At 40.2% G+C, this 22691-nt stretch overlaps 1 protein-coding gene across 1 annotated transcript; it reads left to right on the top strand.

Moving 5' to 3' along the window:
- Positions 1 to 935: 935 nt before the first annotated feature.
- MEX3C (mex-3 RNA binding family member C) lies at positions 936 to 21643 on the top strand. The gene is made up of 2 exons (XM_033087575.1): positions 936 to 2023; positions 18606 to 21643. The coding sequence occupies exons 1-2, from the start codon at positions 1300 to 1302 to the stop codon at positions 19829 to 19831; spliced, it is 1950 nt and encodes a 649-aa protein (XP_032943466.1). The 5' UTR covers positions 936 to 1299; the 3' UTR covers positions 19832 to 21643.
- Positions 21644 to 22691: the final 1048 nt, after the last annotated feature.

The raw sequence follows: 22691 nt of genomic DNA, 5'->3' as shown, positions 1-22691 counted from the left end.
TGGGGAGACTACCTGGTACTAAAGGGGGGAGGGAGGAGTCATAGACTAAGATGGAGGAAATAGGCTTTAAAAAGCCATTTAAAAATAAACCTCTAGAAAAGATAACCAGTGTGTAGGATCACATGGGCAATACCGTGGGAAGAGCGCTTGGAGGAGGAAACGATTTAATTTCCTTGAAAAGCCCGGAAGAACTGAAGTTCAGCATTTAAGGCTCCTGATGTAACCAACCGGCCTCGCATTGGAAGCCGGGGCAGATGGTCGTGGGAGGGCCCTGCCCCAAGGGAGGAGCATTCCCGGGTTTTGCAGGGAAGGCCCAGGAGCCACGCGGCTCAGGAAACCACCCCGGCGGCCGGATAGGAGGACATTTCATTAGCTTCCCCCTTCGACTCTCCTTAGGCTCTTACCCTGAAAGAGGGAAAGCTCTTCCCCAACCTGGGGAAACAATGCCCTCCGACCCATGTCTATACTCCACTCCATTGCCGCTCCCACACTGCGCAAAAAGACCCGACCCAGGTGGGCAACAGAAATGCGGGAAAAGGAAGAGACCCAGGTGTGCGCTTCAACTGTATGCGCCTGCGCGAAAACCCCTACTCAGTCCTTAGTTTCAGCCTCTGCTACTGCGCCTTCATCCCGCCTCCTTTTCCCCGCCCCCACCTGGGTACGTCACAAAGAGTGACGTATAAAACGAACAATCGCAGTCCCTCTCCTCGTGAGCCAGTAGGCAAAGGGGAGGGAGGGGAGGGGGGAGGGGAGAGGACGAAAGGAGAAGGCTTCGGGGGCCCCAGTCACCCAATCAGAGAGCTCTGGGGAGGAGCGGGGCGGGGCTCGAGAGGAGGGGTGGGGGGGTGGGGCTAGGGAAAGGACTTAGAAGGCTGCGGCGAGGAGAGGGCGGGCTCCCAAAGATTAAAAGCGCCCAATCAGAGCGCGCCGGCTTCATTTGGAGAGCGGCGTGGGGCGTCGCCGCCGCCGCCGCGCGCGCCGGGGGCTGGTTAAGGCCATGAAACAAAAGAAACCCTGAGAGGGGAGCCGCTGCCACCTCCACCAGCCCGCCCCGCTGCCGTCCCCACCCACCCACCTAGTTACCTACCTCTGCCGCCTTCCCTGGCCCCTCCACCCCGCCCTCTCCGGTCTCCGGGCGGCCCTGGCGCTCCTTAGCCCCGGTCGCCAGCCCTGTCGCCTCCCCAGAGGAAAGGTGTTTGCGCGCTGAGCAGGGCCCAGGCCCTGTCCGCCATGGGGCTCGCCGCCCGCCGCGCCTGACCCGGCCGCCGCCGCCGCCGCCATTGACAGCACGCTGCCGCGATGCCGAGCGGCAGCTCCGCGGCCCTGGCCCTGGCGGCGGCCCCGGCCCCCCTGCCGCAGCCGCCCCCGCCGCCGCCGCTGCCGCCGCCTGCGGGCGGCCAGGAACTTGAGGGGGACGGGCTCCTGCTGAGGGAGCACCTGGCCGCGCTAGGCCTCGACGACCCCAGCCCGGCGGAGCCCGGTGCCCCGGCGCTAAGGGCCGCGGCGGCGCAGGGCCAGGCCAGGCGGGCGGCGGGACTGTCTCCGGAGGAGCGGGCTCCGCCCGGCCGGCCCGGGGTCCCGGAGACGGCCGAGCTGGAGCTGGAGGAGGACGAGGAGGAGGGGGGGGAAGCGGAGCTGGACGGAGACCTGCTGGAGGAGGAGGAGCTGGAGGAGGCAGAGGAGGAGGACCGGCCGTCGCTGCTGCTGCTGTCGCCGCCCGCCACCTCCGCCTCCCAGACCCAGCCGATCCCGGGCGGGTCCCTGGGGTCGGTTCTGCTGCCCGCCGCCGGCTTCGATGCCCGGGAGGCGGCCGCGGCGGCGGGGGTGCTCTACGGAGGGGACGATGCCCAGGGCATGATGGCGGCGATGCTGTCCCACGCCTACGGCCCCGGCGGCTGCGGGGCGGCGGCGGCCGCCCTGAACGGGGAGCAGGCGGCCCTGCTGCGGAGGAAGAGCGTCAACACCACCGAGTGCGTCCCAGTGCCCAGCTCCGAACATGTCGCTGAGATTGTCGGTCGCCAGGGTGAGTGTGAGGAGGGTTCAGCGGGGCATGGCCCCGGGCGTGGGTGGGAGGACGAAAGAAACCGGCTTGGGGCAGGAAAAGCGAACCTGGCGAGTCCCCCAAGTCCACTGCGAAGGGGTCTGGGAGGAGCCGAGGGTCGGATGGGTCACCTTTCGAAAACCCACGGTGTGCCGCTCGTTTTGCATGATAAAAGGTATTAAGTTTCTCGAGCCACCCAATCCGGCGGTGTTCACTTTACTCGGGCTGTATTCGTGGAACACCAGGCTGGCGTGACACCAAAAACCTCAGTGAGGTGGTAAAAGGTCGGGTCGATTGTGCATTCGGTGTGGTGCCCGGGGAAAGCTCCGAGATTGCAAGTTTGCTCCCCGACTCTGGTAAAAGCGCTCGGCTTCCCTTCCAAGAGCTCGTTCAGATGGGGAAATGCACAGAAATGGAGGCTTGAAGAGAGACTTCCTTCGCGAGGGAAGGGGGATGTTCAAGTGGTGGGTTTCATCGCCACCCCCCACCCCTCCGCTATTCAGAAACTTAGCCTTTGAAGTGCAGCCTAACTCAGTTGATCTTATTGTATTCCTTTTATATTTTAACTCTCAAAAAGGCACACTGGCTACCTTGTAGTATGCTTTAGTGTACACGATGAAGAAAAATGCAACAGTAAGGTTACTGAGTTAAGGAACTTGATGCATTTATACCGTTTTCAGTAAATTCTCTTCCCTTGCCAGCACACCAGTACTGCAGACAGACTCCTCCCACATTGTTCAGACAAAGGACCTATGTCTCAGATTCCAGGAGTAGATTTGTGAAGGTGGGGGAAGGGGATGCCCAGAGTACCTCTGTATCCGACGTTTTTAGGGAAGGTCCAATGGCCGTTAGTGTACTTTTTCTCTCTTATTAAATATACCTGCAGCTGCCTTATTACTAAATGGTTTTGCTTGGTTGATACATGTTTCTTTGCTGTTAGGTTGAGAGCATTGTTGGGGTCAAATAAAGAGAAATGATGGCGCTGCTGCTTAAAATGATCTCATCTTTCCCAAGTGGTCTAAAGTACACATAAATAAGAGGTCTGTTGAAATGGTGGTTTCAAATATCAGGGTTGGCTCATTTCTTACCTCTACGATTTTAATAAGAAAAACCCATCTGGATAGAGGAGATGGCTTATTTCAGACCCCCTGATGATTGGAACTTAAAGGCAGTGTTCAAAACTGGTGCCATTCAACAGAGAGTTTATTACTATAGTTTGGCAAATAACTTTAGCATGCCTTGTTTGGTTTTTGCAATGCTTAAGATACTAATGCAGGAGAGAACTATTTCACCTTACATAGGACAAAATTAGAACATCTCAATTTATAGATCCAGAATGAGTTGGCCTTTCAGTTAAGAACATCGAGGAATTGCTATGTATTGAGCTTGTATTTTGCCAGGCTTTGAGTTTATGGCAGTTGGGAAGGTGAGGTTGATTTCAGACAAACTTGGTGCCCTTGAGAAGCTAACAGTCTAGTAAACAATGGAATGACCCTAAACTAATATATAGTTAATGGCACTAACTGTAATGTGTGACAAACAAAAGTCGTACATACGAACAAGAACATAAACCCTGGGTGGCCTTGGAAAATGGACAGGGCTTTATCAAGTGGAGATGGAAGAAAGACTGAGGAACAATGCGAGGAAAGGTACAGAGGAATAATCTCTAGGTATGATTGGGAAGTTGCATTTTTCTTTCTCTTTTTTCTTTTTTTTTTGTTTTGTTTTGTTGATACTTAGTATCTGAAAAGGGGCTGGGAAGGAAGGTGGTGTGTGTTTGGGAACAGAGTATATGAAAAACCCTTATTGCCATGCTGGGATGATGCCACTTAGCACAAGTTGCAACAGTGTGCATATGGTGACAGTTTAGGATAATGAAGAACATTTACATGCCAATTTTACTAAGGGACAAGATAATGTTATCTTTTGTATATTTGGTTCAATGTAAACTTTTGTCCTATATTGTACCCATTAAAGCACTATAAAATGGTCTTCATGCAAACTGTTACTCTTTATACAAATCCATTATTTAAATGTAAACTGAATTCATTCCAAGTTTTTATTTTGTACCATCTATTAAATTACAGCAAATGAGATAAAGTCTAGTTTTTTTGTTTGTTTTTTTGTTGTTGCTTTTTAGGACTGTGCTTATTGGTTAATAAGGAAATGTGAATCTATGTCTTAGGACGTGGAGACAAATTGCTGACTATTCCTTTTGCACTAAATATTTCCCCAGAATTGACAGTACTGTTAGAAGTATGTCATCATCCTCTATCTTATCTTAAGAGTTGAAAGCCTTGCCCTTTTGCTCTGAACCATTCAACTAGTGTATCATTGACCCATTTGCTACCCCTACCCCTCAGCCGCACCATAATAAAATCTGTATTTCCCCACTTCTACGGAGAACTAGACAACTTCTAATGTTTGCACCTTTTATAACGTGATCATTTTCCTTTCTCCTAAGTGAATAAACGGGGTAAATAAATCATTTAATTTGTTTGCCTTGGATGAACGAAATTTCATCCTTAAGAATTACCTATTCCTGGGGCGGCTGGTTAGTTCAGTTGGTTAGAGCACAGTACTCTTAACAAGGTTGCTGGTTCTGTCCCCACATGGGCCACTGTGAGCTGCGCCCTCCACAACTAGATTGAAACAACTACTTGACTTAGAGCTGATGGGTCCTGGAAAAACACACTTAAATAAATAGTTTTTTTTTAAATTACCTATTCCTGCCATTTTATTCATTACTTGAAGTCATAATTTTCTGTTTGACATCTCTTAATTGGCTTTAGAAATAATTATGTCACAGATATAAACATTTATGACTTCTGTTCTAAAGCTGAAGGACAAATGGAATTCTGAGCCATTACAGACTAGCAACTCATGTAGATGGCCTCTGGTTCCAGTGTCTTTCAAAAAAAATAAAAATAAAAACCGCTGCTTTTGATGGTGATGAAAGTTGGCAGAATGTTGACCTCATATTTATACTCCCAAGTAGTGTATGGTTGTTTGCAGATGTTAAATTGGCCCCATTTTTTAAGCTCATTTTTATTGATGTCATAAATTCAGCTGTTTTAAAAAACATAAACCCCAGGTTTTATATCATTGTTTAAGATGAATGTGTGTCTTCAACTATTTTCATTAGTGACTTTAATTGATGGAATATATGTGTTCTCTATCCTTATTGTCTAGAAAAGTCATCTCTAGCTTTTTTTAATTGTACACCCTGTCAAAAAATTGAAGCTTGTACTCCCAGTATCTGACTATTTATGTATGAGTAATAAGTATGCTAATATATGTTATAAAACATAAAAAAAATTAAAGAGCAAGGTAAAAATGGAAATTGGAGTTCTACTTTTTTTTTCTGCATTCCGTTGGATTTTCTTCCACCTGACTTTGGCTATCATTGAACTAGACCCTTTTGGAAATTTTTTTTCCCCTTTATTGAGCTACTCTGTCTTCCCCGATCCCTAGCAGCTATGTATATTGTCACTTTTTAAGCAATTAATGTTATTGTTTTGAGTTGCCTTAGTTGAGTTCTTTTGACAGATTTTCCAAATTTCATAAGGTGGAACCACTCTTCCAATTCTAACACAACTGAAATAAGGTATATGCGTGTTTGTCCAGGAGAAAAAGAAAGCTTAGTCTTGGCGATATATACACTCCCTATTGAAGAAGAAATACTCATTTCATGAGGACAAAGTTTCAGAATAATGCTAATGCACAGTTATCTTTCTTTGTGGAGGAGGAAGGACTGTTGCCCTTTCCTTTGCTGAGTACTATGTTAGGTACTATGTTAGACGCTTTACTGGGGCCCTTTAACCCTGCTGGGCAGTTAATCTCATTTAACAAATGTAGACATTAAAGTTCTGAAAGGTAACTTGCTCAATTAATGGTACTTGGATTTGAGCAGTTTGTTTGACCTCAGATAAAATTCTCACTCTACATTGCTCCTTCAGTATTGAAACATCCTGTTCCCCGGAAGATTTGATAGTATTTGGGGTTAATTTCTGCCCTAATCATGAGTTGGGATACTGTGTTTCTAGTATGCATAACTTAAAATATAACTATCCTACTTAATAAAATTTTCGTGTCTCTACTACCTACGAGGCAGTTATTCTAATATTCCAGTTCTGATATGTCTAAAATTCACTGTCGTTTTATAGTTCAGGAAGTTAATTCGTGTGTGTATAGACACTAGCTTTAAAAATTAAATATTGTAGCTTTTCTAGGCTTTAAAATTTAAATTTAGTTGATAATTGTATTAGCTCTGGGACCATTGGGAAAGGTTCAGTTATTATAATTGTTTTGCAGATGGGTGAGGAATCTACTGCCTTTTCTTCCTGCCTCTTTGAGCTAATTAACTATTTTGAAACACTGGGGAGGAAATTGAAAATAAAGTGGTAAATCAAGAGTGTATTTTCTACCCCCAGTTACCAACAAGCTTAAAATGATCCAGAGTCAAGTATTTGAAAACTGTTACTTGGTTAGAGATTTCTATTTAGAAAAATTTCCAACAATGTTGGAATTCTAGGTAATTCTCACATTTTAAGTTTTCAAAGAAAGATAGCGTTTAGTTATATGATAATGCTTAATATTTTGTGGATTTGGTTTTAAATGAATTTGACATTTGTACAAATGGAAGAATTTAATGCCTTTACCTTAACTTAACCTGAACACAAAAGTGTTTTAAAAGAGACTGAATGATGCACAAATAAATTGACATACATGAAACTGTAAGTGATAAGCACATATTAGTTTTGTTAAGTTAAATCTGAAATTAATTTGAACCACATTGATGAATCTTGTTGACCTTTTCTTGTCTCTAGCAGTTTCACATATTTTACTCTTATGTGATAGAACTAGAACCAACTGATATCTGAATGTCTGTTAAATACATAACACTTCTGTCCAAATAGGCTTAAATTGTGTTGTGATAACAAAGAACCCCAACATTAAATATTGAAAGAACAAAGGTTTATTTCTTATTCACAGGGCCTCTGCTCATTTTAGTCATTCAGGGAACACAGGCCAACAACAAAGCAACCATCTCAAGTGTTGGCTCGTTTTCCCCTGTGCCAAAGGGATGAGAGACAGTGGCATAGCACATGCTGACTGGGCAGTAATAAGAATAATAAGAATCACAGCTGCTCATATTTCACAAATCAGAGCAAGTCATTTGGCCACACCTAACTTCAGGTGGACAAGGGGAGTGCATTACAACCGTGTCCACAGGAGAAAGCCAGAAGATTAGTGAATAGCCATGACCACCACAGTATGATAAACTATGGGGTTATTGCAGGATTTTTTAAAATGTAATTTAATCCATGTAGAATTTATACTTTAAACTCAAAATGAAAAAAATACATAATAAGGTTCGTAAGATACTAAATAGGAAAGAGTATTTGCAGTTTAAAACTTCCTTTAGGAGACGCCAGATAGATTATGGATAATCTAGTTTAGAACGTCGTTGATCTTTAAATGAGTCTAAAGTGATATGTTTTTTATTAAACTACATCTTAATGCTTCCCAAATGGCTTATATAGCATAATTTGTGGGTTTACTTTTAAATTTTTTCCCATGCTACCGTTAGGTACCATATAGACATTTATAAAGATTAAATTTAATATTAAAGTCTTTACACTCATTTTCTAATATTAGTATTACCAAGCCCAATTATGAAAGTGAATGTATGCACAGCCTAATGCTATTTGAATAGCATTCAAATTCGAGTCTTTATTCCATGACTGGTATTGAGAATTTTAAGTTACACAGCATAACTCTATAAAACCTCTTTCATGCCAGTGTTTGGAATTGAAGAACAATTCGTGCAGGCATGGTTTGTTGCCTTTGTTCAGTGAGCAAAAACTATAATTCATTGTATCCAAGGAAGCCTGATTTAACCACAAGTAAAGTTGTATCATGGAATAATAAGAATAGGCCTTAAAATAATAAAATTTTTTAATGTAAACTGCAGGTGTAGTTGAAGATAAGCATAATGTAGTTGGTATTGAGCAAGGTTGGAGGAGAATGGGGAAGCAGTAGTTCCAAACAACTAGAAAATCTCCCCAAAAGGTTACCAGCATAAAAGGATTTGTACTTTGGACTGACCTTTTTTTTTACTGTCCTCCTTTCTGTGCTAGTCTCCCCTCCCATTTGGCTTGTTTTCTGTCTTTCCACCAGTACCATTTAATATACTACAGGAAAGGACATTGAATTTGGAGTCAGAAAACTTGTTGGAGACCTGGTTTCACCAGTTGTTGTTTCCTGTGACCTTGGACAAATCACTTAACCTAGCCGAGTCTCAGTTTTTCTCTTGTGGAAAAAAATCCTGTTCCATTCACTTGCTTTCCCTGGCCCCTCCCCCAGCCCATTGGTTGTGAGAATCAAGTTTGAGATGCCATTAGTACGAATTCATTGTACAATTGAAAGTATAGAAATAATAAATTATATATGAGGTAAGGTCAAGTTTAGAAGTATTTTTACTGCTAGATTTGTACTCAACATATACTAGTTGAAACCAAAAATTGTCATTTTAGTAAGTTTTTCCTAGGTTATACCACTAACTAAATGGTCTACATTATATTTTTTAAAGTTTACAATATGACTTCAAATCTATTTAAAATCAGAGCTTCTGAAATGTAAATGGTAAAGAGCTGGGCTAGTGTGAAAGAGAATTACTTTACAAATGAATCTGATTCCACTACATCATACCCAAACTGAACAACTCTAAAATTTCTATTAATATCCTCTAAAGGGCATAAACCTTATTTTAAAATCCTCAGTTAGGAAAGTTGTTTTGCCTTTCATCTCTAATTTACACCTTCTTCTAAGTGTTGCAGCTTTAGTCAAAGGCCAAACATGAGTCTTTTTTTTCATTAAGTATTTCAACACTCTTGTCTAAACTACCTAGGTAAAAAAACAAAAAACAAAGGGGGATTTAGATTTAGTTTAACCTCCATTTTTAAAAATACCTTGTACATGCAGGGAATTCTCCACACTCATAAGAATCAACTAGGAAAATAAGGGAGGTTGAGAGAATGGTGCATTTTTCAGTCATTATTTTGTAAGTTTGGGCAATTCTGGGCTTCAGTTTTCTCTCATCTATAAAATGAGATTGGATTATGTCGTGTTGCTGTAATATTCTGATTTTTGTCCAAAAAAGTGTTCCTAAAATCATGCAACAGTAATCCAAGTTTCAAATTACGTTAGATTCACTTCAACATATTCCTTCCCAGTTTTGTAAAGTTTACTTAACATGTTTTTCACAATATAAATATGCTTTATCTTCAGGGGATATACCCTTTAAATGTTTTTAACTTCCTATATAGAAAATTGATTCTTTTGATTTTTTAAAAAACTAACAAACATTTAAGTGTATCCTCTCATTCGATCCATTCCTATTTCCACCATACAGATAAGGAAACAGATCTGTGGAGAGGATAAGTAATTACCCAGAGTCTAAAGCTAATGGAATTGGAGACTTCGACATTTCTATCTCAATATGTGGTAAAACAAGCAGACATTAACTCAGCACGGATGTAGAAGATTTTAACTACAGCACCAACCAACAATATAAGAAAAAAACGACAGATCAGTGTCTGTGAACATGTAGAGACAACAAGTCCATTCGGTGCTCGAAGCCGATACAAGTCAGTGAGGGCAGAACTGAATCCTAGTCACCTTTGCATCTTAATGTTGTTAAAGTACCTGGAACAAAATAGATAGTTGCTGTTTGTTTTATTGAAGTGAATTGTTGGATTGGATAGTTGCCTGTTTTACTATTTATTGTTTTAATTTCCATGTTGTGGTAATTGGGGTTTTCTTCCCTCTTGCCTTTATCCCTAACCCCTTACCTAAGAAGTCAGTCAACCTCAAATTGTTTGGGGGTTTTGTGTTAAGGGCAGTGGATGCTACTTGGTTTAAGACATTAGATGGCTACATGAATACAGGTAATAAGCAAAAGTAAAAGCACATAAATGAAGCTGTTTGAAGTATTGTCATGGTGATACCTAAAGTGAGACTATTCTTAACAAAAGTTTTCAGAGAATTTTGACTAGAAGAGCTACAAGAAGACACTTGAACCCTAGAAAGGAAAGCTCTTGTTTCTATATTGTGATTTAGGAATACATTTGCTAATCTAAACAATTTATTTAAATGTTGGATTAAGTTGTGTGCATAAGAAACACTCTTAATGAGATTTAGCTGATATTCATTAGTCTTTGAAGATATACATAATACTGAAATTGAGTCCCTTGTAAAGTTAAAGCATCTACTTAGACCATTCCAAGAGGAAAAGGACGTTATTTTACATAAAATCATTAAATAATATGCCCCTCCCCTCATTAAATCTACTATATCACAAAACATGAATATAATTTGTTTCTGTAATGCTTTTAGAGAAAAATAGTATGGCATAGTGAGAGGAGTGTGGAATTACTAAAACAACTTGGGTTTGAGATCTGACTTTCCAGCTGAGAGAGTTTGAGCAATTCTGTTAAGCTTCTTCCTGCCCTTCCTAAAGCACTCTATTATGGTGATTAAATGAAAATATAAATAGAGTTTGGAAAGCTGAAAAGTGTGCTACAAATGTCTATTTAAAAGTTAAGCCTAATGTCTCAGTTTGCTCATGAAATACTTAAGTGGGGGTAGGGTGGTGGAGAGTCTAAAAAGCTACCCTTTTACTGAGCATCTATCTGAATAACAGACAGAGTGATAAGCATTTTTAACACATTATTTTATTTAATCTTTCCAACAACCAAGTGAGAGAAGTATCCTCTTTAATCCTAGTTCCTCACCCATGAAGGAGAGAGAGAGGTTTAGTGACCTGTTAAAAGTTCACAAAGCTGGTTAGTGATGGTCTATCCAAAAAGCTGTGTTCCCAGCCATTACTCAATCTACCTTTCCTTGGGGGAAAGAAGAATAGATACATGTATGTGAAATATGGTATTATCTGATTGTCGCAAGTGCTTTTGACTGCATTTCCTAGGAGAAGAGGGATGTGGTCAAAAAAATACAAGCCCTGGAAAGGACCTAAGAGGTTCATCAACCTGACTAACATTGAAACCACAGAGAGCTGGTGACAGATTAGAACTCAGTCCTGCAGATAATCATTTGTTTGTTTGTTTGTTTCTTACATTGTTTCCTTTAAACTGGACCTTGGAAGATTCTTAGGTGGTAGCTGTGATGATAAGAGTCATACCTATGTTTGTATTATTCTTGCTCTTAGAGCCTTGCACACTACAGTCTCATCTTTTCCAAATGGCCCTGTTTGTTACTCAGAATATGTGAGTGAGGAGGGTGAAGGACTAGCAGGGTTTTCTTGGTTATGTAGGAAAATATCTGAGCAGAGATAGATAGAAATATCTGAGCATGTTTAGGAGATGATTCAAGTCTGGGAGAAGGTTATGGCCATTTAATGGGGAGAGGGGTGGAGGAGATTCATATGAGACCAAAGAGTCCAGATTTTGTTGAAGGTAAAAAGAATTATTCAAGGAGTTTCACTCCCCCTCCTCGTGTGTGTGTGTGTGTGTGTGTGTGTGTGTGTGTGTGTGTAGACTGATTTCCCAGTAGGATCCTTTTCCCTTCAAACCAAAACTGCTTGGGGGGAATTTTTGAAGAAAGTTATTACCCCAAGGATGACCCAAAGTGAAAATACACATATAATGCAGTTTTGGTGTTTGTAAGGGATTTTTTAGCTTAAATCCCTTATACTACATATGTAGCTAATTTATGAAATGAAAGTACAGTGAATTTAATTTCTGGGAACAAAAATCATCTTTGTCAAAAATCAGCAACACTTCGTATAATATTTGGGGCTTCTTTCTTTAAAAAAACAAATTCTCTGCATCTACAAGATAGAGTTTAAACCCTTGCTTGACACTGAAGATGTCCACCTCCCCATCTAGCCTTCTCCCCTCCAGTCACTTGAAGCTCCCACAATACAAGGTGTAGGCACCTGACTGCCATCTATCACCTGGAATTAGCACCTGCACCTTTATAGGGACTATAATATTTGAACAAGTAAGTTCAAGCATTAGGCTGATCCTTTTCCTCACAATTGGCGAATGTTCTTGGACCGGAGAAGGAGTGGTTTGGCTAGGAACACCTAGACAAAGTGCTGAGGACTAGTGGAGAGGCCAGCTTTTACTTATGCAGCTCCTACCAAATCACTCACCTCTTGACATAAACACTCTATCTTTGTCAACACCGTGGCTTATTTCTTTTCTACCTATTTTGATTTTTTAGCTCTCTCCCATCAGCCTGTTCCAGTGCCTGTGATCTTCATACTTTTCCTGACCTCCCATGTGTCTAGCCACTGCCCTGTGATAGGGTTTAAATAGTTCATGAGCCAAATACTTTCCTTGGTTCAAAAGCCAGGGACTTGGAAGAAAGGGAAAATACTTGGAGGAAAGGGAGATGGTAATGTGGTAGGCACAATAAGCCCCCCCCCCCAAAGATGCTAACACCCTCATCCTCCGGGAAGTGAGCATGTATGTGGAGTGTGGACCGTGAGAAGTGGAGGTTGTCTGAAGTCTTCTCGGGGGGCCCAGGGTGATCACGGGAGTCTTTAAAAGCAGAAACTCTTCCCCACTGGGTCAGAGATGTGAGAAGGGAGAAATTTGAAGCATAAAAAGGGTTTGACTTCCATTGCTGGCTCTAAAGATGAAGGAAGGGGGCCATAAGCCAAGGAATGTGAGTGGCCTGTAGAAGTTAGCAATGGCCCTCAGCTGACAGCCAGCAGGGAAGCATGGAGCTCAGTCCTTAACTATAAGCAACTAAATTCTGGGAGTGAGAAAACAGATCTTCCCCTGGAGCTTCCAGGAAAAGAAATACACTCCTGCCAACACTTTGATTTTTCAGGCTTATTGAGACCCATGTCACTTCTGACCTGCGAAACTATAAAATTTTTAAAATGTGTGTTATGGAAGCCACGTGTTGTGGCAACATTAGCAAACCAAAGCAGGTAATAAGCAATGCTAAAGAACAGAAAGATTTCTGGATTGAGGCCTGCGTTTTCCTTCTAGCTCTCAGCTCCCCATGGCCACCTGCAACGCATTGAGGTCTCCATAGGCAGCGGACAACATGGATTGTTTGCTTTCTTCCGGGCTAGCCAGAGCACATCTCTGCCTACTACTTCTGAGACCAACTGGAGAAAACTCTTAAAGGACTCACGATTAGGTCAGGCTCACCCAAATATTCTGGATAATCCTATTTTAAGGTGCATTGATTTGGACCGTAATTACATCTACACTGCAGACTGTAATTCTGCATCAGGTTCTTTTGTTATAAGTACATCATTCCACGTGTTTAATGGAATTTAAAAATCGCCTTAAAGATTATCTAGTCTAGTGGTTTTACACGTTTCTGACTGTAACCTCTCCCCAAGCAAAATACCATTTTACATTGAGGCCCATTATACACATATTTCACTGAAACGTTTGGAACACATTGAGTTCTTTTATTTTTATGCTGATTGCAACCCATTAAATTGATATTGCAAACCCATGGTTTGAGAAAAACTGTGAGAATACCATCCTTTTAATTTCTTTTCTTTCTTTCAACTCCTCTCCCAGCAACAGAGGACCTCTCCCTCTAATTGCTGAAGTAGCTGGTAGCAGAGGCTCTCTTTACCCTGGAGAAGCTAGACAGATCTTTGCTATACCAGGGAGTGAGGACCAGAGTTCTGGCTGCAGCTAAAGGCTTTAAGGTGACACACAGCACCGTCCACAGTGAAACAGAAAGAGGAAATGAGTTCCTAGCAGCAGGGAGGTAAACTGGAGACTTTGGCGGGGGGGGATTTACTTCCAAATCAAAAAGAATTACAACTGTGAAAGTTCATACTATCCTAGTTCTTAACCTCTACACAGGCTGGTATACAGCTTGCCTTATGTTGGTTTTTATCTTAGTTGAAAGAAAACAATTATTAGTCCTTACCTTTTAGAATTAACAGCCTTTGTTCAGCTTTGAGGATATAAAATCATTCACCCTGCTATTTATACAATTTAAAATAATCTCAGTACTAGTCGAAAGCCTAATTGGTATGCTAAGTCTAGTAAAATGTATAAATTTTTTATATTTAATTTTCTAATTTAATCATATTATTTATCATATTACACATGGGATTGTAGGGGCAAAAGGATACATGCAGTTGTGATTTTGATAGATATTCAAACTGCCTTTGGGCAGTTTAGACTCAGCAGCTAAATAACGAGAGTCCTTTTCCTCATTCTTACTACTAGCACTGTTTTATTTGTTTAATAATTGCTTTATTTTATTTTTTAAAGCTTTTTATTAAAATATAGCCAACATACAATATTATATTAGTTTCAGGGGTACACCATAGTTAGTCAACATTTAGTTACCTAAAGAAGTGATCACCATGAAAGTCCAGCAACCATCTGACACCGGACCACGCTGTCACATACTGTTGACTGTATTCCCTATGCTGTGCATTACATCCCTGTGACTTACGTGTCTTATACCTGGAAATTTGGACCTCTTACTCCCCTTCACCTCCCCCCACCTTCTGAAACTTTTCAAACAGTTTATATTCAGTATCAATTTCAGGTAAACAGCATAGTGATTAGACATTTATATAATTTAAGGAGTGATCCCCCTGACTAGTTTTTACTAGCACTGTTTTTAATTTCTGACAATCTTATAGGTGGAAAATGATACCTCAATTCACATGAAAATGGGAATTTTCATGTTCAGAGCCATTTGTATGTTTCCTTTGTTGTGAGCTGTTTCTTTTCCTATTTTTCTGTTGGGTTTTGGTGTTTTCAATTGTAAGGCTTGTGTATGTGTATGTGTGTAAGAGAAGAATAGCTATTTGTGATGTGATTTGTAAGTAATTAATTTTTAACCTTGTTTTTGGTGACTTTTGCCATGCAGTAGCAATTTTTTAAAAAAAGTGCAGTCTAATTTATTAATATTAGTACTTTTATAGCTTCTGCATTTTGTGCCACTCTGAGATAAATTTTTTCATGATGTTTAAAAAAATCTTTGAATTTTCAGAGAGAAACTGACCTAAAATACTACACAAAGCTTTTTTATCTTCTCCACCTGAAAAATGATAAGGCAGGTTTTTTCTCCTTTGGTTTGTGTCATCTATTTAGATCTCTGCCTATTCAAATTGTCCCAAACTTCAGAATGTCCATATATTTTAAAAATCATGTGCTGGTTGGTTGGAACGTGGAATATCTGTGTTCCTATAGAAACAATATTATGATTGATGAGGTTTCTTTAAGATTGCAATCTGAGTTTAGTCTACTGTGTTAGAAGTGTCCTATAAAGTTTAGGAGAGAGATGAAATACTTCTATCTGTGTTAGCAGAGGCTTAAAAGAGTTGGCTTTGCTATTTTCCTGTTACCACTTTCCCCTGATCTGCAAAACCTAAGCACATGGCCCTTTTGGGCAGGGTAAGGCCTGTCTTACTCCCCTCTCTCAGAAGTAGTACGTGCTCAAAACATTCATCTTCTGTCTTCCTAATGAGCCATGTATTAAACACCTATTTATATTATTAACTAAGGAAATATGCCCACAGGTACACAGAACACTGTTGGCTAGATAGTGTTCTGTGTACCTGTGGGCATATTTCCTTAGTTAATAATATACTTATAGATAGTAAACAAAAAAGTATTCTTCTAAAGTGCAACTGACAGTTGCTTATAGTCTCAGAAATATTTAAAGAAATTTCTTAATTCAAGTTTCTAATGGTTAAGATTAGTAAGGATGGAGAAGGGCAGTCCTTAGGCTAATTCTCCCTTTGTCCTTAATAGAAATTGCCCAGTGTTTTTATGCAGGATGGTCAGGACCCTGTTTGTTAGGAATGTGATTCTAGCAGACAGCCTTCTTGACAAGTTGTAGCTCAGAGTATAAATCCATATATCTGAATAATAACAGTAACCCTGAGTGTATTGTATGAACAGTTACGCGTTCACATCACCCCTTTCAGAATTTCTTAGACGTCTTTTCATCAGTCACCTACTGGCCAGTGGAAAGTGATCTCGGTTCTCAGCCCCAAGCATCACCTCCTGTGCTGTGAATGAGGGAGACTCAGCCTGTATAAATAAGTAGATAAGGAAGTTTTGTTTGCTCTGATCTTCCAATTCATTTTCTATTATGGAGCAAAAGCAGATACAGCATTTTCTTATACTCAAAAGTTACACTGTTAATCTTCTGATAGGTCATTATAAGTGTAAACTCATAGCAGCACTTTTTAATAAAAACTTCGTGTTTTACAGTAGCATATATTTAACTCATTTTAGTAATTTCTTGATAGCCCCCAAGCTACCCCTACCCTTGCCCTTCTCACCTCATCCAGGTACTGCACTAAGTGCTTTACTTACAGTTTTGCTTTTAGCCATTTTTCCCTTACAGTCTCCTCAAATGAATATAGTCTTCATGTTAGAGTAAACCTGACTTGCAAAGTGTTTTCATGATATTTCATGACAGGCACCTAGGACCCAGCAGTGAGAAAGCAGCCATTTATAAGTTCTACAGTTCGTTGGGGAGGGGAACAGCTCTTCCTTTGTGGCTAAGATCTAACTCCTTTCAAAAGGATTGGATTAGCATTATGGGGCCAGAATATGAAAGTCTTGAAAAGTTTAGCTTAGCGAAAAACTGCTTAGATACAAAGCAGTATGTATAAGAAAAGCTCAGTATTCTTATGTAGAAAAACTGATCTTTGTTTCATCACATGTTGTATGGCCACCCCATGGTCTATACTTAGAGTCAACCACTCAGTGCTTTGGGAATGCTTAGGAAGGGGGCACAAACCCCTCCTAAGGGACAGGAAGCTTTGTAGAGGATGAGGCATCTAAACTGAAATCTGAAGGGGTGGAAGGAGTTAAGGAGGCAGAGCCGGGAGGTAGAGGCAGGGACGCAGGAACATTCTAGTCTAGTCGTGGAAGCAGGGGAGCCTGAGTGGGAGTTTGATATGGAGGAGCACACTGCAGTTTTAGGGGTGAGGAATGGGAAAGGAGGTGCTGAAGAGATCAGGAAGGCCCGAGAGTAATCAGGACCAGTGAAGCGGGACTGTGTGCCATATTTACCTTAAGGTAAAAGGGAACCAGTAAAGCACTTTATGCAAAGTGACCATGTGGTCTGTGCTTATTTAGAAAGTGTCGTCTGATGAAAGTGAATATAGAGAATAGTTTGGAGGGAGGGCAAGGAAACCTCCGGGGGGGGACTATTGCAGTTACGCAGGTTAGAAAGGAGGAGATAAAGACTGTTTTTATACATTATGAATGTATTGGAGGGGGGCAAAAAATAAGGGAACGTTGAAGAAAAAGAGCTGTCCAGATTGTGATGAGTATCTTCAACAGCACCTAGTTTCTTTATTTTGAGAAACTAGGAATAGCATGGCATATTCATGAGAGCAAATCTATTCCGGCAAGCTTCATGTTAAGAGATCTTTGAAAACTATAAGCCCAGAGTTTTATGCGTTAGTTGTGTATTTGACACTTTAAGCTTACAAAGCTGGCGCGGGTAATGGATGATTACTCCGAGTTAAAGTCGGGAATCTTGGATAGCTATGCTTATGTACGTGACTTAGGTATTTTATTTTAACTTAAATATACTTAGGATTTGGTGCCAAATCCTTTTATTTGAGAAGGGGTCTGCCAGACTAGTCCTTCAATAAAACCACATCCAATGCCCATAATAACTTACAGTTTCCAGTGTTTCTTTTGAATTTAGCAAGAACTTTACAATGAGTGCGAAGTCATTCTATATTAGTTTTTTTACCGCAGGCGTTTACAGTTGTTCACCCCTACACTGTTCAACAGCACCTTTTTTTCCTTTAAGGTATTCATCTTTGTTGAAATTTTCAAAAATAAATAATTTTCATATAAGTACAATGTCTTTTTGTATTCGTATTTCACTGGTTTGTGTAATAGTTAATTTAGTTTGCACATGAGTACAACTAGCGTAAACAGGTATGGGGATAAACAACTGATTCTTAGTAAGCCTGGAGTTCAACTGAAGGGAGCAAAAGTGAGATGATTTACTAGCCATGAGTATTTTGCTATTGTCATCAATTGAGTTTTAGAGAGGAAAGAGTAATGTTAAGTGATAAGATAATTAAGTGGAAATCACTTAAAGAACTTCTATTGTATGGTATAGTGGTGTGAAATTTTAGGTTCTTGGACTAATGAAAAGACCATAGATTTTGAAGTCCAACTAGGTTTAACTCTGGCTCTGCTTCTTACTGGTTGTGTAAACTTGGACAAATTATACAATTTTTCTGTGCTGCATTTTCCTTCACAGTAAAAGGAAGCTAATACTCTAGTTCTTAAGGTTACTGTGTAGATTAACTGAGATAAGCAATATTACATGTTTCACATGTACATTAGTGGTCTTTCTTTGCCACCAACACCCTGCAAGGTAGAAAGCCTTGAGAATTCAAAGTTCAGACCACTCGTGGCATAGCTGGCCTGTGTAGAGTACTCCAACTGCCCAGAAGCAGATGTTTAGCTTAAAAGGAGCTTTTTGTGATGTCTTGATCAATACTGTTGAAGTAGATGTTGATTCTTATGAAATATTTTCTTTCTAACAGGTTGTAAAATTAAAGCATTGAGAGCCAAGACAAACACGTATATCAAGACACCTGTTCGTGGTGAAGAGCCCATTTTTGTCGTCACTGGACGGAAAGAAGATGTTGCCATGGCCAAAAGAGAAATCCTCTCAGCTGCAGAGCACTTCTCCATGATTCGTGCATCTCGAAACAAAAATGGCCCTGCCCTGGGAGGGTTGTCATGTAGTCCTAATCTGCCCGGCCAAACTACCGTTCAAGTCAGGGTCCCCTATCGTGTGGTAGGATTAGTAGTTGGACCCAAAGGAGCAACTATTAAAAGAATTCAGCAGCAGACCCACACGTACATAGTAACTCCGAGCAGAGATAAGGAGCCTGTCTTTGAAGTGACAGGGATGCCTGAAAATGTTGACAGAGCCCGAGAAGAAATAGAAATGCATATTGCCATGCGCACAGGAAACTACATTGAGCTCAATGAAGAGAATGATTTCCATTACAACGGCACCGACGTAAGCTTTGAAAGCAGCACTCTAGGCTCTGCATGGCTCTCCTCCAATCCCGTTCCTCCCAGCCGTGCAAGAATGATATCCAATTACCGAAACGATAGTTCCAGTTCTCTGGGCAGTGGTTCCACAGATTCCTACTTTGGAAGCAATCGGCTGGCTGACTTCAGTCCAACAAGCCCGTTCAGCACAGGAAACTTTTGGTTTGGGGATACACTACCAACTGTAGGCTCGGAAGATCTTGCAGTGGATTCTCCTGCCTTTGACTCTTTACCAACATCCGCTCAAACTATCTGGACTCCATTTGAACCAGTTAACCCACTCTCTGGCTTTGGGAGTGATCCTTCTGGTAACATGAAGACTCAGCGCAGAGGAAGTCAGCCATCTACTCCTCGTCTGTCTCCTACGTTTCCTGAGAGCACTGAACACCCACTTGCTCGGAGGGTTAGGAGCGACCCACCTAGTACAGGCAACCATGTTGGCCTTCCAATATACATCCCTGCTTTTTCTAACGGTACCAATAGTTACTCCTCTTCCAATGGTGGTTCCACCTCTAGCTCACCTCCAGAATCAAGACGAAAGCACGACTGTGTGATTTGCTTTGAGAATGAAGTTATTGCTGCCCTAGTTCCATGTGGCCACAACCTCTTCTGCATGGAATGTGCCAACAAGATATGTGAAAAGAGAACGCCATCATGTCCAGTTTGCCAGACAGCTGTTACTCAGGCAATCCAAATTCACTCTTAACTATATATATATACATAAATACTATATCTCTATATGGACTCGTAAAGGCATGGGTATTATGGTACCCCAGTAAACTTCCTAATGAATTCTTATGACTGTTATCAGGCTTTATTGGGATTAGGCTAAAGTTGTTAGTAAACTTATAAAAGGCTGCTATGGTAACACTAAACCTAAGTGGTCTCTTGTCTATTAGTTTGGTTTGAATTATTAATATTATCCTGTAGACCCAGAGACATAGCTTATATAAGAATTGCTAAAGCTGAAGTTTAACTCGGCTGAGTGAAGATTATCATAGGTCGTGTGAGCCTATGAGCAAAGTCTACGTCTGAGATTTAAAAACCATGGGTCCCAAAGCCTAACCACATTAAGAGTTTATGGAGGGTACTTGGCATTACACATGATTCAGACACTTCCAGTGCTGCCTTCTTTACACTGCCAGTTTTGACAAAACAGGTTTGTTTGTTTTTTATTTTACAACAACTTATGCCTAATTCTGCAGGATTACAAGTAACTTTTTAATGCATTGTGATTACTTACTGGTAATAATAGGCTAATGGCAGTTTACTCAATCACTGGTTATAATTTGGGACAAAAACTGCTACATTGACCTTCATCTCGCCCAGAGTGCTCACGGCTGGTATGATCAGTGGATCAGGAATGCAATTGTGTCAGTTGTGAATTCCTACCCGTTGTTCCCCTCGGTGAATGTGGGAATGGCCACCTGGGTTTTCCCATTTCAGGAAGGGCTTTGGGATACACCTACATTGGCTAATAATTGAGGATGCAAACATTCCATTCATTAGTCTGATCGAGCTATTGATTAATTTTTAGACTCTAGATCAAAATGTGAAACATTTTATGTTCAATCCATATTTGTCTTGCACATTATAAATATATTTTTATTTTTTAGTAATTTAGGGAAGGGGGAGGGAGAGAGGGATTATAATGCCCTTAGCATAATTCACAAAAGCAGCTGTGACGACCTCCAATCAGTTTACTTCATTTCAAAACTATTTCCAATCACAAGGAAAGATTTCTTTAAGATACACTTGTACATTTCACCTGTGGATGTCTGTAACTTCATCCTCAGTATGTTCCCAAATCTATGCTGGCATTGAAAGGACAAAACATTATACTGGTGGGTTTTTCTACTAATTATTTTTTGAAGCATTATTTTCCCAACACAAAAGAACTTTTTTTCTCAGTATAACAAAAATTGAAATCCTATGTGTATTGAATAGTAAATAGACAAATTTTATTTTTTATTTCCACTTGAAGAGTTACATTTCGTATAAAAGTTTACAAATAACGGTTTTTATTTTGATTTTTCAGTATAAAAAATTGCCTTGATGGCATATTATGATGTAATGCTAATTGCTTGTAGGATAGTTAAATGTCAGTATTGAAACCTAATCTTTAGCTGCCGTCTTGTAGATATGAACGAATGTTCACCAAGCATGTATTTTGTATTTTGTTGCATTGTACACTGCAACTAATAAGCCAAGGAATCGACATATATATTAGGTGCGTGTACTGTTTCTAAAAACCACAAACTAAGAATGATAAATTATCAATATAGTTTAGTATTTGCTAATTTTACTACACTCTTTTGTTATGTATATGTAGGGAAGTCATAGGGATTATAAATTCAATTTGAGTAAAGTTTAAAACCATATATTTTATGATAAAGGGCCTTTAACTTAAGATGGCCAAAGCACTGATATTATATATTTGCTGTAAAGAGAATTATAAGAGTTTTATTTTTCTGATATTAAAAGTTACTTAATAAAGACTTGTTTCCATTAACTTGAATGTATTCTCCTTGGTGTGTTTCATGTAATCGTTAGCTTAGACTGGAAGATACCTATTTACCGAAGTTGGAAATTTCCTTTTACAAAGTTTCCCCTCTCCAGCTACCTGTGTTCTTTTCTTTCAGTGTATTGTTAGTATTGAATGTGTCACTTACATTCCTATTCAAATTTAGCTTTTTCTTTAAATGCTGTCACATTATAGTAAAATTAGAGATTTAGCTAGTTTTAGATTGTTCGGTTGCGTGTTTGTGTAACTGACCACAAATAATCTCTATTAAGCTAATTAGAAGTAGTAAAGGTTTTATTCATTAATGTTAACTAAAATCCTGAATCCAGCTTAGACTCTATTCAGTTTCTATCCTCTTTTGAGGATTTTTGTCTTTTTATCACCAAATCTACAAAACTAATTTTTTATACTATGAAGGTACGAGTTTTTAACTTCCATTCGCTCAGTACCTTTGGAAAGGTTTTGTGGATGATAAAAATATTACTCCGTTGATGAAATTGATTTGATGATGCTGATTGGAGTAAATTGTTGCCATTTGTTAACAAGAATAAATACATTTCTAAGATTACTTTAAAGAAACCAAAATTCTATTCATTCTTAATACTTAAGAAGTATTGCACAACCCATAGTAAGTCTTTTCATTGTAGGTTTCGGATGAAGTCTTAGGCTGTGCTGGAAGACTGGATGTGTACATAGATTTGATTATGGGCAAGATCATTGCCCTAAAATTATTTTGCTAGCTTTAGGATTAGCCTCCAGAAGTATGAAAATTGTTTTATTTGGGTGTATTACAGTATTTATACAATTCCCACATAGATGGAATGACCGGTAAATATGAATTTCTCAACTTTTACCCAATATAAGGTCAAGATCTTTCAGAGGACCTTGAAAATAATCTGTTTAGAGGCTTTCCTCCAAAACTTTGTCTGAAACTAATGGTAGCCAAACTCATGAGCACTTTTACCACGTTCTAAGTCTGGGTCTGCCTTATCCTCCTCATGCCTGGGTTAATTTTCTTGCTTATGGAATTATTGAGAGGAGA

The sequence above is a fragment of the Rhinolophus ferrumequinum genome, chromosome 19 (genome assembly GCF_004115265.2).
Source record: "Rhinolophus ferrumequinum isolate MPI-CBG mRhiFer1 chromosome 19, mRhiFer1_v1.p, whole genome shotgun sequence".
NCBI lineage: Eukaryota > Metazoa > Chordata > Mammalia > Chiroptera > Rhinolophidae > Rhinolophus > Rhinolophus ferrumequinum.
The sequence above is the reverse complement of the archived record's forward strand: the minus strand, read 5'-3'. Positions and strand labels throughout refer to the sequence as shown.